The following is a 16,514-nucleotide window of genomic DNA, read 5'->3' on the forward strand; positions in this document are numbered from 1 at the left end:
AAGAGTACGCAAGCAAATCTACTGTTCTTTGTTGAAGATGGCATATAGGGAGTTGTCCCCAACCAGTTCTCCGAGAACTACCTGTTTCCTGAGTACCCCTCTAGTCACAGGAGGTACATGCACATGTTAATAAATTTGTTTTTGTCATATTAGTCTGTGTTTTGTTAACCTGGTCCATCCAACGAACTATACAGAGAAGAAATTATTTTTCATTCCCTTACATGTTCAACTGCTTCTAAACTGCTCTTTCCCCCACCCCAAGAAAACAGCACCGCCGTCCTTCGTACACATCTACAGTTTCCTTAAACGGGAGAACACAGCTTCTTCAAAAGTACATCTAGTAACTTCACAACTCAGCATAAAACTGGCTCCTGACAGCTCTCTGAACAAGGCCCAGACTCCACAGCGCAGCTAAGAGGCGCATCCGGTTTTACTGTACTCCACTTTACTATGCTTCAAAGGTAACTCTTTTTTAAATAAACTGAAGTTTTATGGCAGCCTCGTGTCAAGCAAGCACAATTTTCCCAACAACATGTGCTTACCTGGTGTCTCTGTGTCACGTTTTTATAATTCTCACAGTATTTTAAGTTTTCCATTATTATTATATCTCTTATGGTGCTCTGTGACCAGTGGTCTTTGATGTTACTTTGTAGTTATTTTGGAATGCCGCCAACTATGCCTGATATTATAAAATGGGAAGCTTAACTGATAAACCTACATGCCTGTGTGCTCTACCAATGACCTTGCTGTCTTGCTCCTTCCTCCTCAGACCTCCCTATTTCCTGGAATACAACACTGAAATGACACAAACAGGAACCGTAAATGGCCTTGTAAGTATTCCAGCAAAGGGGAGACTCACACAATGAAAGCGTCACCAGAAGTCCTCAGAATAAATAAAGGTGCTAAAAGTGAACACGAAAGAAGGACCACAAATGAGTCGGAAGGAAGATCCAACCAGGGCAGGGAAAACAAAGCAGGTTAGTTGGGTTCCAGGATTCATATGCACAGTGAAGACTGAGACAAACTGGTGACAAATCCCACACCTTTTCAGGAAAAAGGTGTAAGTATCTGCTGTGCCATTTATTAATTTTAAAAGTATAAATATTATAAATGATAATTCTGTTAAGTAACTGACACATATATAAACCCTCTGACTCTTTCAGTTAATATCTTTAATTACTCTACAAGCGTTACTTGAAACCATGTTCTTCTCATTCCAAAAGCAGTTAAGTACTTTAATGAATGAATCTAGGCAACTAATTATGAATCTGAATCTTGGTAACTAGGAACTCACCATTGCCGTATGGAAATGCACGTGCAGAACGACTATCATAACCAGAGGAATGTCCACTGTTGAAGAGAAAAATGTATTTATGTGTCTGTTGCAAATACATTTTTAAATTTTAATCATTTGCTACAGATGGAAAAATAGCAAGGCAAAATTATAACTTTTTTCATTTGTTTGAGATGGAGGCTCACTATGTCACCCAGGAGAGGCTCAATCTCCTGGGCTTAAGCAATCCTTATGTACTCCCTGAGTACACAAGACTACAGGTACATACTCCGGAGCCCAGCAAAACTGTAACTTTTATTCAACCACCATTTAATGATAAGCCTCACTCTGTAATTTTATTTTTAAATACAAAATCACAGGATTTCTTAACCTCAAAAGTATTAAACATAACACCTAATTTTAAAGAAAAATATAACTTATTAGTATTACTTACCATGAATAATAAACTCAAGGGAACTTGGTTTACAGTGAGATAACAAAGAAACGTTGAGGCTAACAGAATACTTGAAATCTTAAAATTAATTTTTAAAAGTCTGGCTGTAATAATTATAAACTGGTAATTCAGCTCCACTGATAGGATCATCAAATAATATTTTTAACATTTCAAGAAATAAATGTGCTTAACAAGGACTTGATAAAACCAAATCCTTGTAGACTGTATGGGTAGTTTGATGCTACTAAGTTCTCACAATTTTCCTTTTATATAACTTGAGTACTTTCATAGTTTTTTAGAGTATACTTATCACGTAAATGGAAGCAGCAGGAACTGCCACGGATTAGTGGCCTCTGTCTGCCAAGACCTGTGCTGGTACTTTCCATCACCCGCTATTCTAATCTTCACCACTTCAACAACCCCCGTGTTGTAGAAGGAAACTGAGTCTCAAAGCGGTTCTGAGCTGTGCCGAGCAGCACCACGACTGAAACCCTACGCTTTCAAACACAGCACCGCCACCCACAAGAGCAATACTCTTCAGCACGGCATCCTCGCCAACATAAACCGTAAGCAGCAGTACAAAAGTACTGCAGAGTGGGTCCAACTCTCGCCTGTGAAAGCTGAGCCGCAGCAGGGTAGCAAGGATTTTTTTTTAACTAGGGTCCAACAGCAGTTGTTCTTATGAGGAACATGTATTATGCATGATTTCCATACATATTATTCATGATAATGAATAAACATAGGTTATAATGATAAACATAATGATAAAGAAACATGTATTATTCCTGATTTCCAGTAAATCATGTAATTTCCCAGAAAACTGACTCTTGTCAAGATTTTAACAATCTAGAGATTTTTTTAAACCAGTGTGACAAGTAGAAAGCAAGATACTATTTCAAAATATTATGATTTCATTTTCTTTGCCCTGTTATGATATCAGGCTATGTAAGTCAAACCTGTTAAATAAAAGCAATGAACAGATTAGATTTATGAATTAAAAGGTAGGTGTCATGTTTATAAAATTAAATCTCTGAATTACATATCTTTCTGTCAAGGAACTATCAATGATCAAAATCTCACAGAATTGGTGCTGATTTACCTTTCTATTGTCGGTATAAGAGATGGCGGTGGGGCACCTGGTGGAGGAGGAAAACCTGAAACATTGAATCATAAGACAAAAACATTAACTGGAATCTGCACTGAATGTCCTAAGTGAAACGAAGTTGCTGCATATCACTAAATTTCTCTGAGGACATAAACGTGCTTCTCTATGTTATAATGGACAGAAAAAAAAAATGAAAAACTTACAAACAGATTTTTGGAGCAATAAAGATTTTAATGAACATTCTGGCCTAACACGAAGAACACAAACGGGAAGCAGTCAGGACACCTGGTCTTATTTTCAGCACCACACACAGCCCATTTTGCGAGTATGAAAGAGTTAGTCTCAGTGCCTTACCTTTTCCTTATAAAAAACAGCGGTAGGATTGCCACCAGATATGCTTTACTTGAAATATTTTAGAAGAAAAGCAGACAAAGAACCATTTACCTCTTTTTAAAAATATTTTGGATTTTAGATGTATCGAAATCTCCTTAAAATGTGTAATTTAAAAATAAAATTTTACCAGTAAATACATAAATACTCAAAGCTGAGAACACCTGCCATAAAATACATTTTAAATAGCACAACCCCAATGAACTACTTTACAAAGAAAGACATACATGGAATTTTGGATTAGTTTGAAGGAAAATAAATCTGCACCTTTTTACCATGAGATCTGCATTGTTGATAATTTGTAATACCTAAATGACATACCGCAGACTATGGCTAAAAGGGATCTTATCTAACCTACCCTGCACTTTCAAATTCAGATAGGCAATACGGTATTCCAGCAAAAGACTTTAGAGAGTCCACACCTCCTATGATACCAACTCCTTCTACGTTTTTAACCCTCACTATGAGGAAGTGCGTTAAATTATGTAACCTGCGCCCCTCACACAATTCATATGCTGTCCCAACAGTTCTCCGTCGTCGTATTCTCTACTGCTGGCCACAGATTTGAAATCTCTTCCATTAAGCCGCCTTTTTTAGCATTCTATGTAAAACTGAGTCCAAGTTCCCTAGCTCTTCTCAAAGTTCCTTTTAAATAAATGTTTAACCCTGTTTCAAACTATTTCAAGTTTACCGTGCTCTTTATTGAACCCTACTGTAGGACCTGTAACTCCTCTATCAAACAGCAATACAAGCAGAAAATTTACCAGTTACTACATTAGTCCCAAAGTCCACAATCCTATGTTATATAGCTTCACAACCACATTGCTTTTTAAATTAGAAAAATACACCAATTCCTTTCACTTTCCCTGAGAAGTCTCTTGCAGCCGCATTCACACGCAGTCCAGGACTCTTATCACCGTGCGCGGGTACGTACACTGCACTGTGCAGTTTAAACTCCCCTATTTCTGTTCATCCCGGGCATTTTGAATTTAGACCCACCCTTCCGAGCATCTCCACTTTTCTCTTTACACCCCTGGCTTTTAATACTGAACTCAGTAAACACACTTGCCAATACAGTTTGCTATCACACAATAAAAAGAAACAACTGACAAAAATGTAAAAACCAAAACTAGGCCACACACAAACTCCTACTATCACGCCATTGCAACAACCAACAGTTTATAACAACTCTAAGAACAACCATCAGGTCACTCACTGATTTATCCAATTGCTGTGGCGTTAAGAACATATTATCTCATGACACTGACTCATGCTGGCTGGATTTAAAAAAGTTTTTAAAAACATGATAAAAGTTAAGGTAAACTACTTTTCTCTTTTAGTATCCTTTACCATATAAAAAATTCATTGGTCTGAAAAACTGTTTTTATAAAAAATTATTTTACATTCCATTCTCTTTTCTTCACAAATTGGTAAAGTGAGAATTTTCTCAGAATCTCTATTTCCACAGAAATGGGTAAGACAGGTACGAGAGAACTAAGTATCTTAAAACTGAAATGAAGCAACGGCAGAGCTGAAAATAGGACCTTGAAATCCCAAAGCCTAGTTGATTCTAACCACATCAACACTGACCCTCCTGTAACTATGAGCTTGAAATTTCATGTTCATTAACAATGATGGAGAAAACATGAAAAAAGTTTTACCTGGAGGTGGTACAGTTATTGGGATACCTAAAAAACAAGTGATGAAATTTAATATAGTAACTGGATTTCAGAACCTGTTATGTATTTATGCCATCACCAAGACGAACTGTGAAATAAAGCCCCTTGCCTCAGTACCCTGGCTCAGTCACTCAAAAGAGAAGCATTCCGTTTTCTTGCAGACCAACAATTCAAATGTAACATCCAACTTCCCTGATGAAAACCCAGTCAACAACTTGGTAACACAATTTCCCCCACTAGCTGTAATCACAAACGAAGTTAGACAGCAGTTAAAAAGCACACTTGTGCACACGTATCAACTCCTAGCATTAAAGCTAACTCAGGGGCTGGGGATTTAGCTCAGCGGCAAAAGCACCTGCCTGGCAAGCGCAAGGTCGTGAGTTCGGTTCCTGGTACCGGAGAAAAAAACCCCAAAAAATAAAAAAAATAAAAAATAAAGCTAACTCAATTTCCCAGTCAACGCCTGATCGTGTTTTCTTAGTATTGTAATAGGGAAACGGATCTGTGGGTTCTTTAGTACTGCAGGTAGTATGAAATAACTGAGGATTATGGAATTATTCATTTTTGTAAAGCCCAGTGTGGGCCATTCAAATATTAAGGTTGTTTGATTACTGTTAGCAGGAGTAGGGAAATATTTAATATTTTTCTTCACTTGTAGGAGTGGAAGAAGGGGGTATACCAAATTCATACACATACACCCCCAGGGCACACTAACATAAATATGGATTACTTATTTCTACAAGTGCCGGCAAATACTAATTTATTTGCACACATTATAAACTTTAAGAAACAATTTTATATAAACATTGTTAATTTTCATTGGCCAAATGTGCCTTTAAATTTATTTACTAGAACTAAAATTAAAGGCTGTATTTTAAATTTAAAAGACACATGAACGGCAAATTATGTAACACACAGATTGTAACTACTTTCAGTTAAATTTAAAACAACTTTCTCAGGGGCTGGGGATTTAGCTCAGCGGCAAAAGCGCCTGCCTGGCAAGCGCAAGGTCGTGAGTTCGGTTCCCGGTACCGGAGAAAAACCAAAACTAAAACAACTTTCTCATGAAAAATCATATACCATAAATAAGTTCAACACAGTTGGAGTAGAAAGTTCTGTCTTTAAAACTGTATCAAAATTAGTAGAAAGGAGGGGGAAATTTTAACTCATTAGCTAAATACATGCAAAAAATGGGAATAATCACTTTCAAATGTTTTCTTGACAGTGGAAAATGCTTTAGTTTAAAATGTTCTGACATACATGTTTTATCAGAGGAAGAGGTTTACATAGAGAGCAGGTCACCTTAACATTTAACCATGTGATGTAAGCATCAATGCAACAAAGGATACCCTAAGCTTACAAACCCAACAAAACTAAAAAAAAAAATGTAAAGCAGCCAGCACATTTCAAAAAGTATTAGGATTCCACACATCTGCCCACCTCATCCACAATTATGGCAATTCTCATCCATCCTGAGGTTAACTTGCTGCTTCCGAACTCACTAGTGGAGTCCAGCAGGCAAGACAAGCTAACAGAGACCCAGACTCCAAACTAAAAAGGGAAATGAAGGAAGGCAGAGCATTAAATGTTTTTAATACACGTTATTACCTAGTTTTCTTTAGAAGGGTAGAATTTTTAGAACACTGAACTTCACTTTTTGATCCGATTTTCAGATACTGAAACTACTGAACTTCACTTTTTGATCTGATTTTCAAATTTAAATACATGATTTCAATTTCTCTTGTATGTTAACATTACACCAAAATCAGTCACCATGATACTATAATCCAAGTAAGTCTATGTAAATGAAGACGTGAGCAGCTTACATCACTGCAGCTAATTCGACTGACAGCTTACCAAAAAGTAAAGTCATGCAAAAAACCCACAAAAACCGAAGAATTACTAGCCCCTTCAAAAATATTTAAACTATAAAACACAAAATAAAGATAAAAGATACATTCAAATTAAATATGCAACAATGGTAGTTAAAATTAGCCTGCCTCTAATTTTAATCTTACTATAGTATCATAGGGCAGATTTTTAAAAATCCACTAGAAGATTACAAATACAGGCAAAGAAAAATGCCCCCATGTATAGATGTCTTTCCAATCAATATCCACACAACAAAAAGCTAGCGTGGGAACTACCAAGGGCTCTTCTGGTGAAACCTCTACTTCATCTAAGATTTTATTTTAGTGTCAATCGTTGTTGGTAAATGTTCATTAGAACAGGACTGTAAAGTTGAAGAAGCATTATACAACCAATTCCCTGACAATTATCAAGAACATTTTCAAACTGCAACTGAGAAAGTTCAATATGTGATACAATGTAAAGACAGTAACACTGTAAGTAGGAAATACGATCTTTTCCTAGAAAGCCATACCTAACAGTAGTAAAACTAAGATTTCTAGTGGTGGCAAAAATTTTTTAGGAAAGCAATATTTGAACTCTAATGGGCTGAATAGATTACATAGTGAAACTTGAGCCTGCATGAAAATAACATGGAGAATTGAAGTAAAAATTGCAAGTCTGTTTACTTAGAATTTCCAATTCAGTAGGTCTACGGTAGAGCCACAGAATTTACATTCTCACAAATCTCCCAGGATATGACATGTTGCTGGCTTGGGACAATACTTAAAGAATCCCTGGATTAGATTCTAAACTTCTCTCCTAACTTCACTACCACAGAGCTCAACAGAGATTAAATAAATGTTCTTCCCAATATTTAGCAAATGAAAGTATCTGCGTATCACACTGAAGAGTAAAACAGTGTAAGAACATATAGCATCTGGCACTCTCAAAGAGAAGGGGAGAGAAAATTTAGTTCTCCCAGTATATAAAGGAGTATGTATGCATGTACTCCTAAAGGTGAAAAAGACTGGGTGAGGGGAGATCAGAAATTCTACTTGGGGAATGGTGGTAAATTACCAGAAAGTCAGAAATCCTGCTAAAAACGGTATTTAAAAATTTGCATGTATTAGAAATTTCCTCCCATAAAGTAAATTAGTGGTCTCTGCGGTCACAAAAAAACTGAACAAAGATCATCTATAAACTCATTTTTCATGTATCCATCATGCATTTGTATAAGGAAGGCAAAAAGAAGTGATAGGCAACTTCTGGCACGCTCTCAATGATCTCTGCATCCTGCTATGTGAGCATTTGTACACCTCTGCTGTTTATGTCCTCTGAGTGTGGGCTGGGCGTGATATTTGCTTATAACACATAAAACACAGCAAAAATGATAGGATCTCACTTACATGACAAGGCTACAAAAGACAGTGCCTTCTACTTGGCTGGTACCCTTTCTAGTGCCCTCTCAGCTTGCACGCTTTGATGACGTCAACTGTCATGCTGAAGAGGACCACAGCCAGTGGGCCCTCTCGGCCCAACAGCCTAGAAGGAACCAAGTACTTCTAACAACAACACGAGTAAGTTCAGAGATGAACCCTTCCTCAGCCCAACTTTTACAGACGACCGAGAGGTCTGAGGGACACTACGACGCAAAGACGAGTTAAGCTGTTCCTAGATTCCTGACGAAGAAAAGCTGTTCCATAGTAACTATGTATTACGTTAAGCTATTACAAGATAGAGTGATTTGTTATGTAGTAACAGAAAACCATACCTGTAATTACATTTCTTTACTAAGTTTCAGAGAAAAAAACGGCAGAATTTTGTGAATTCTGCTTCCTATTTTCCACTAGTAAATTCCAAATCCCATGAAAAGCCTGATTACTTTCCTTTAAGTCTCAAGATTTCTACCTCAACTTCAAAGACATCAACTTCAAAGTCTGCACAAGAAATTGAGTATAAAAAGTCCCACTTTGTAAAAATTTTCACGTATTGCCTTTTACCAGCAATGCCTTCCATGTTTCAAATTTTTAAAAATTAGGCACAAAAACACATACATACATACATCTCCTCTACCCCTTACTCTTTAAAAAAAGCAATGAATGTGCAGTACTATAATGCATTTCCTAATGATTAAAACAATTAATTGCAAGGTACAAAAAAAGGATAGAAATAACTTTAAAGAAAAAAAGTATTACAAATGCTATGATCACAAAACTAAAAGCAATCAAAAAGATACTAGCATACGTCACATCGGAAAAGAAGATAATTTTGCATTACTATGAAGTGAACAGACCTCTGTGTTTCAAAGATCATTTACCCCTATTCTCTCCTGAAATGCATCTGGGTTGCCAGTGTTTTACGGAGAACACGCACAGCAGCTGTCCTCAGCAGCTCACACACGGCCACAAAGCGACTGAAGAACGGTGCCAGCGACCAGCAGGCCCCGAGCGACGTTGTATGAACGGCATCGTCAAAGGCACGCTAGAACCACCACTACTACAGGGGGCACCCAGGGGAACATGCAGTCAGAACCAGGGTCTTAGACAAGCTGTAAATCATATATCATTTACATTTAATTTAATTTTAGTTGTGCCAAAAATACTACTTATTGCAGATAATTAGAATTATTCCCTACTTTGAGTTAACTGAAAATGATTGGTCATATTTATGTATGTTTTTAAATAGAGAACAATCAAAGAGAAAGTGAATACAGTTCTCAAAGGCTTCAAAAAATTCTTTCATGGGTACTTACGGAAAATGTATGCATTTCTGCTAACAGTGCCAACTCGTACGAAATAATCTGCTAAGACCAAAACTCCACAGCACAATAGCTTAATGTTATTTCATATATATTCATAAATAGCTTCTTGGTAAAAAAGATGAAACTCAAGGGTGCTGATACTAGTAATCTAATACCGACCAACCTTCTGCGAAAGCAGCAGCTCTCAAAAGTTTTATTCAGGGAATCAGGAATCTGAGATCCTTCGGAAGTCAAAACTACTTTCATAAAAATACTAAGACGCACAGCTTCTTCATGTGGACAGTGGAGTTCTCCAAAAGCTACAAGACTTGGGATATATATTTATATATTTAATGAAGAAACAAACAGAAGAACCCTGCTATTCTCTATTAATGTATATTGTAAAAAGATTTAAAGAAGTATAAAACAAGGCCACTTCTCACTAAATGCTTTTCTACTTTTCTACTCTTCTAGGAAAAAAATTTGCTATTTTTCATAAAAATGTTATTATGTTGACATGCAATAAATTTATAAGTATTTATAAATACCTTAATTTGTTTTAATTTCTAATACAAAAAAGACACAACATGTATAAATAAAAGCTCTTTAAGGGCCTGCAACAATACTTTAGAGTTTGAAGAAGTCCGTGACTGAAAAGTGTGGAAAATGCTAAGAGCCAGGCAGCTGATGGAGACGTAATCTAATGATGCAGGCTTTTCAGGAGATGCGTGAGCTGAGCTGCTCACTCTTTGGTTTCCACATGTTACTGCTCACCAAAAACAAAATCTTTAGGAAATAAAGAAAAATTTTAAGTTCATACAATTAGTAGTATTAGATGACTAGGTAAGACACTGATGTAGAGGACAACAATGTTTTGGGATAAAATCGACTTCTTTCTACAATACAGAAGCATTTTAAAATTTGTTTTCTAGATAAGTTAGTAAATCCTCCATACAGCTTTCAAAGCACTGTGCTTTGAAAGCACAAAATACCTTCGTTTGTGGTTCAGAGTGGCTGGGCTACACTCAGTAAAAGAAAGTTTTTTTTTTTAATTTTAATTTCAATTTTTGGCCTTTTAGAGACAGAGATTCACTATGCAATTCAGGCTGGCCTCAAAATCACAGCAATCTTCCTGACTCAGCCTCCCCAGTGTTGTAGTTACAGGCATGTGCCACCACACCTGTCTTACAAAGTTTTTTTTAACTCAGAAGGACTCTGTTCCTAATCTTGATTTCAGCTGTTCCCAAGACCAACAAAGCCAGTCACATGGGCCTTAATATTAGTTAAGGTAACACGAAATGGTCAAATCAAACTTGCCCTCTATTCTTCAATAAACTGCACTATAAAAAAGATAAAATACGACACTGAAGTAAATTAACATTTGAAGCAGGACAAAGGTTTGTTACCAAGGGCTGGAGAGAGAGGGGGAGGAGTCACTACCTACAAGTTATAGTGGCAAAGGCCTAGGCACAGACCACGGCGATGGTTACACGAAGAACGGTTGCTGCTCACTGACAAAGGGCTGCAATGACAAACACGTACGCTTACCACAACATACAAACAACATAAGTAATGCCTGTAACATCAGGGCTTTCAAGTTTACAGTATTTGTCCTAGTGAACAAACCATTCCAAAGCTGGCTTAGTTCAGAATAGACTTAATACAAATCAAACAAACATTAGTTAAGTAGATCTTTGAAAAAAAATCTATTTCCTATTCTTTAAATCTCCCCAGCCTCCCCACCCTGATATATGTACACACTTCATCAGGGAGCTGCTTTGGCGGAATGCTTTTAAGGCCTGTTACTGTGAATACACATAATCCTGTACTACGTTTCTTGGTAAGTACTGGTTCATTCTGTTACGGTCCATATCTAGATGCCTCCCAAAAGCCTCAAACACTCCACGGTGGGGCTTTCAGGGAGTGACTGCTGGACTACATGCATTATGCTTTACCTGCTGTTAGGAAATGGGGTGGTCACCGGAGGGTACAGCTCCCCCGCCCACCCCCTCCTTCCGGCCCACGGCACACGGAGCTGCTGTCCTCCGCCATACCCCTCTGCCAGGCCACCCTGCCTGGCAGCCAGCTGACTGAGGATGAAAGAAACACGAGCCAAAAGCGCTTTTCTTTCCCTACTCTACGGCACTGGTATTCTGCCCCAGCAACAAGGAGAGTAAGACACATTCCAACACAGTTATGAAAAATCAGCTTTCTGGCAAAACTGCCTGGGTTGGGATTCTGGCTCTGTCACTTGCTAGCTATTACTTAAACTCCATAAGCCCTACCTTCTGCATCTTTGAGTCAGAATATCTACTGCAGACGTTGTTCTAGAACCAGTGGAGTTAATACCTGAGATGTGCTTGACCAGTGTGTTCAGAAGTGAGCGCTCACTGCTAAGTATTAGCTGTTACTTCTACTACTACTCAGAAAGAGCACAAGGTTCTTTTCTGGTTCACTAGAAATTGAAAGTAACACGGTTTTTTGGGGAAATTACAGAATATCATGATTAACCATTATTTGTTTTCAAGCTCCTGTTGGTATGGCTACAAAGAACAACATTAAATACTTCTGCACTTCCAGATGTCTCTGCTAACCCTTGCTGTACTCTAATACAAAACTTCCTCTTTCAGCATACAGATCTCTTATTGCCAGAAATACTTTGACCTCTGCGTGTTACTGAAAACGTCCCACACCTGTTTGAAGATGTGGGCTTGGAGGGGGAGGAGGAACACAGTCTTCCCCTCTATGAACTATCTGATAGTTCAGTTTTGGTGACAGTTGTCTGTCACCTCGTTATGACAGTGATGAGCCATGCCTGCAAACCTCCCAGCATGCACAGCTGACCATACGTGAGGGCGTGTCTGAGAATGAATTACAGTAATTACGGTGGGACAAAGATGTAAGGTAGGTCTCTTCCAGGGAAATCTAGACATACAGTCAACCACTATGTTTATGAAAAAAAAAAAAAATTGGTAGCATCTTAAAATATAGGCATAATATATCTCTACTGAATTTGATATATAAAACTTAAACATCACACATAAATTCAATATTAACAAATGAAACATTAAAGTACATTTAAACCAATCCTCTAAAGTTTTTTCTCCCTTTTCAGTACTTTTAAAGAAAGAAAAAACCCCTCAAGATTTCTCTTAAGAAAAATGGAGTGCCTTTGAAGGCAAATATTTAAGAGACTCCCGAGTCACAGCTTGCTTCCACTGCTGCCTGTGATTCTTAGTAATTAAAATTACAAAAACCACAGAACTTGGTGGCTCTGTGGCAAAGGGCCATAGAAAAGACAGCTCTGAGCATCACCATCTGCAGTCAGCTGCAGCCATACTGCCGACTACAGCCAGTGCAAATTATGACGGTACCAACTGTCAGTGGGAAAACTCATCCGTAGGGTTATGGAGACACACAAGCTAACTCAATCAGCTAGCGTATCTAGGGAGGGCCAAGGACATGGAAGACACAAGGACTACCACTGGAGGAAAGTGCACATGAAAATACACAGCCTGCACTCAGACAGCTCCCATTCTAGTCAAAATGAGTAATTTGGATAGTCTCAACTAACAAATACTTGGTTTTAATATGAATTCATATGCCCTCCCAGCAATCACGCCACAGTAAGGTATTATTTAAGTCAGGATTAGAATTCATTTTATTTATTTATTTTTTTTTGTGGTTTTTTTCCGGTACCGGGAACAGAACTCACGACCTTGCGCTTGCCAGGCAGGCGCTTTGCCGCTGAGCTAAATCCCCAGCCCTAGAATTCATTTTAATCAGCACTGCTTCAATTCTGACAGGACAGCAGGGAAACAATAACCCAAGAGTAAGTATCAAAGGAGATCTGGATATGAAGCAGAGACCCCAGAGTTAACAGCAGGCAGATAAACAGACCAAGCAACAGAAACACAATCAGTGCTTCTCTACAGCAGAATGCCATCCAAAAGCCTACATATTATTTGAAGATTTGTTATTCTTATCAACAAAGGTTACATGGCAAAGACGTGAGGTACCTTTATCATTTCTTAAAAAGTGAACTTCCGGATGATGCCGCTGGTTACCAACAATACCCTACAGACCTTCCAAATGCTCGTATGCCAACTACGTGTTCAGTTTTTCATAAATTCACTCCATTTTTTCCTTTAACAAATGACTAGTACTGAACATATAAAAACGCGGGCTGAAGATATACTATATTAGATAGTACACATGAAAATTCTTTCACTCTGTCATTCTGACAACACTCCTCAATCTAGAGGACATTATGCTAAGTGAAGTAAGCCAACAATGGCAAAGAAATACTGTACAATTTCACTTATATGTGAAATCTAAAAATGCCTAACTTGTAGTAGACAGTAGCATGGAGGTTAGGAGACTCAGGTGAGGGTAGAAAATGAAAGACACTGTTCAAGGGTAGAAAGTTTCAGTTAAGACAGGAAAAACAATGTTCTAGACATCAATTTCACAGCATGGAGACTACAGTTAATAACTGTATGTTTTCAAATTGTTAAAAGAACAGATTTTAAATGTTATAGTGACAGACACAATGATTAGTTTAAAAGCTATTATGCAATGTAAACATGTATCAAAACATTATACAGTGGCCATAAACATGTAAAATTATTTGTCAATTAAGAGATTTAAAGAATTTCAAAACACAACATGGGCACGGTGGTGTGTGCCTACAATCCCAGCAATCTGGGAGGCCGAGGCAGGAAAAGCACATGTTCAAACCTAGCCTAGGCAATTTAGTGACTTAGGAAGATCACGTCACAAAACAAAATAAAAAGGGTTGGGATTGAAGCCTAGTTCAAAGATCCTGAGTTCAATCCCAGTACATTAACAATCGATCAGAAAGATTTTATAAAAACATTTTCACATTGCTGTTAGTACCTAGTAAAGTTTAAATAGGATTTTAAAGCAATTCAGCATAAGGACTATTATCCCAAATATTAATAATTTTTATTAAAAGAACAGATTTTAAATGTTAATGTTTCAATTCGTATTTTAAAAGTTTCAAAAGTTAATCATTCTACACTTTAATTTGTTTTTTAGAGGACAGTGGATTTTATTTATGAATCATACTAAGTCTTCATTATGAATCACACAATCTCTTCATAGGTTAAATCTGAGCAAAGGCTCAAGAATCACAGGCCAATCCCAACTCATGGCTTGTGCTCAATTTAACTGCTGAAATAAGAAAATCACTCCGCTTCAGAAATCATGTTGTCTGGCACAAGGACGTCTGACCTGTTCTGATCTTTACCTCCATTCTGAGACAGCAGACTGTCTAAAGCTGGAAATCACTTTCTGCAATATTTTTCTCACCTGTTTTGAGAGTTGAGGTGACAGTGGAAGGAAGTCAAAGGTGATCAGGATGAAGGGCAAAAGTAGCTGACGTTTAGAGACAATTACTTGACTCTGATCACAACAGTATCTTGAAGCAGAAACAGCGCTCTTACAAAGGTAAGTAAGGGATAGACCATGGCTCTCCAGGGTGAACTGATGTTATTTACACAAAGCAAATCCTAATACATGTCTCTCTGCAATTCTCATCAGAAAAAAAAGCTAATGCTTATTATTTATTACTGTCATTCTCCCTAGAAAGAAAGCAATCAATCTTGTTATGTTTATAAAAAGTTAAGGGGAATGTTATAAATATTAAAAGTTCACTGGGAAAAAAGTAAGAAAGGCCACTGGATAAAAAATTAAAAATATAAATAAAAATAAAATTTGGGTATATTTGTAATTTTTTTCTGTTATCACTGACCGAGTTTTTAATCATCAACAACAGCTGAAAATATTTCTTAAAATTTACGACACTTTTCTGTCTTGTTTAAAATACTAGGCCCCTGGCACCCAGCAGCAATCACCTAAACGCAAACCAAACTCAAGTTTTAATTTCTAAGTCTTTTTATAACATACACTTTTTTGGACCTACTCCATTGCTAAAATTATCTTTAAAAGATTTTTTCAAAACAAGTTAATATGTGATTTACAATTCAGTAGGGACTTATATATACAGCATTAGTGGCAACTCTACTTGAGGGATCACAATCATATTTGTAGGACAACTATTTTATCTCCATATTGTTTTCTACTTTATAATTGTCTATGCTGAAACAACAAAATAAACATATTGGTTCAAGTGTAACTGTTGGTGATAAATTAATGTATCTATAGTTTTTAATGCAATAAATCGAGATAATTTTAAACATATATTTTCACTGTTAAACTCAAAATAAGAAACATTCACAGGTCCTTTTCAAAACCCAGTGCCTTTGCCTTACCTGGCGGTGGGATCAGAGGTGGAGCAGTACTGACAGTTGGAGGAGGCGGAAGAAATGGAGGAGGTGGGAGGTGGGTGGGAGGAGCTCCTGGAGGGAAAAATGGAGGCGGTTTGCTAAAATTGTTGTCTACTTCAGTAGCTGATCTTTCAGAAAGGACCTAAAATTAGAGGACAGGCCACCAGAGAGATGAGTAAATGTTGTTTTCTAAGGTTAACCTTATAAAATTAATTTCACTCAGTCTAAGAAATAAAGTCAAAGGCAGTTTAATTCACATACATACACATTTGGGGGGGTAATAGTTCTGTGTATGCTATGGATAGATATAGTAAGATTCCACACTCTCATATACACACTTGAAAAAATGTTCATATTCAAAGCCCAGGAAAAAAACTAGATCATTACCAAGAAAACTTTTAATAATAAGTGATTTAAAAAGTTCCAAACAAACACTTAATAAATATAATGTAGCAACTGTCATAGTTTTTACCACGTTAACAGTTAAATATTCAAGTGAAAGCAATATTATCATTAATCACAGATGCCCTAAGAAATTTAAAAGGCCACATGTCAGACACCCACTGTAGGAAAGCCTGTCTTTGCCAGGTGTAGAGAGACTGTAGACATGTATCCACAGGTAGGAAGTTAATAGGCAGTAAGTCACGTAAATAACTTCTTCATGTGAGCCACTTAACTTCAAGAACAAAGGTTCAGGGGCCAGGCATGGTG

At 37.2% G+C, this 16,514-nt stretch overlaps 1 protein-coding gene across 9 annotated transcripts in view; it reads right to left on the minus strand.

Annotated features, from left to right (window-relative positions):
• The window catches only part of Fip1l1 (factor interacting with PAPOLA and CPSF1), a 68,929-nt gene that overhangs the window by 11,353 nt on the left and 41,062 nt on the right, over nucleotides 1-16,514 (minus strand). For 6 of the 9 annotated variants that reach the window (XM_005392908.2, XM_005392905.2, XM_005392907.2 and 3 more), the window contains 4 exons: nucleotides 15,789-15,945; nucleotides 4,884-4,910; nucleotides 2,827-2,881; nucleotides 1,295-1,350 (listed from right to left, as the gene is read on the minus strand). In XM_005392908.2, coding sequence (XP_005392965.1) covers nucleotides 1,295-1,350; nucleotides 2,827-2,881; nucleotides 4,884-4,910; nucleotides 15,789-15,945 — 295 coding nt within the window. The remainder of the gene's footprint in view (nucleotides 1-1,294; nucleotides 1,351-2,826; nucleotides 2,882-4,883; nucleotides 4,911-15,788; nucleotides 15,946-16,514) is intronic. The other 3 variants (XM_005392906.2, XM_005392912.2, XM_005392913.2) reach the window with 1 other exon arrangement.

Source organism: Chinchilla lanigera, unplaced genomic scaffold, assembly GCF_000276665.1.
Source record: "Chinchilla lanigera isolate Chin_1 unplaced genomic scaffold, ChiLan1.0 scaffold00046, whole genome shotgun sequence".
NCBI lineage: Eukaryota > Metazoa > Chordata > Mammalia > Rodentia > Chinchillidae > Chinchilla > Chinchilla lanigera.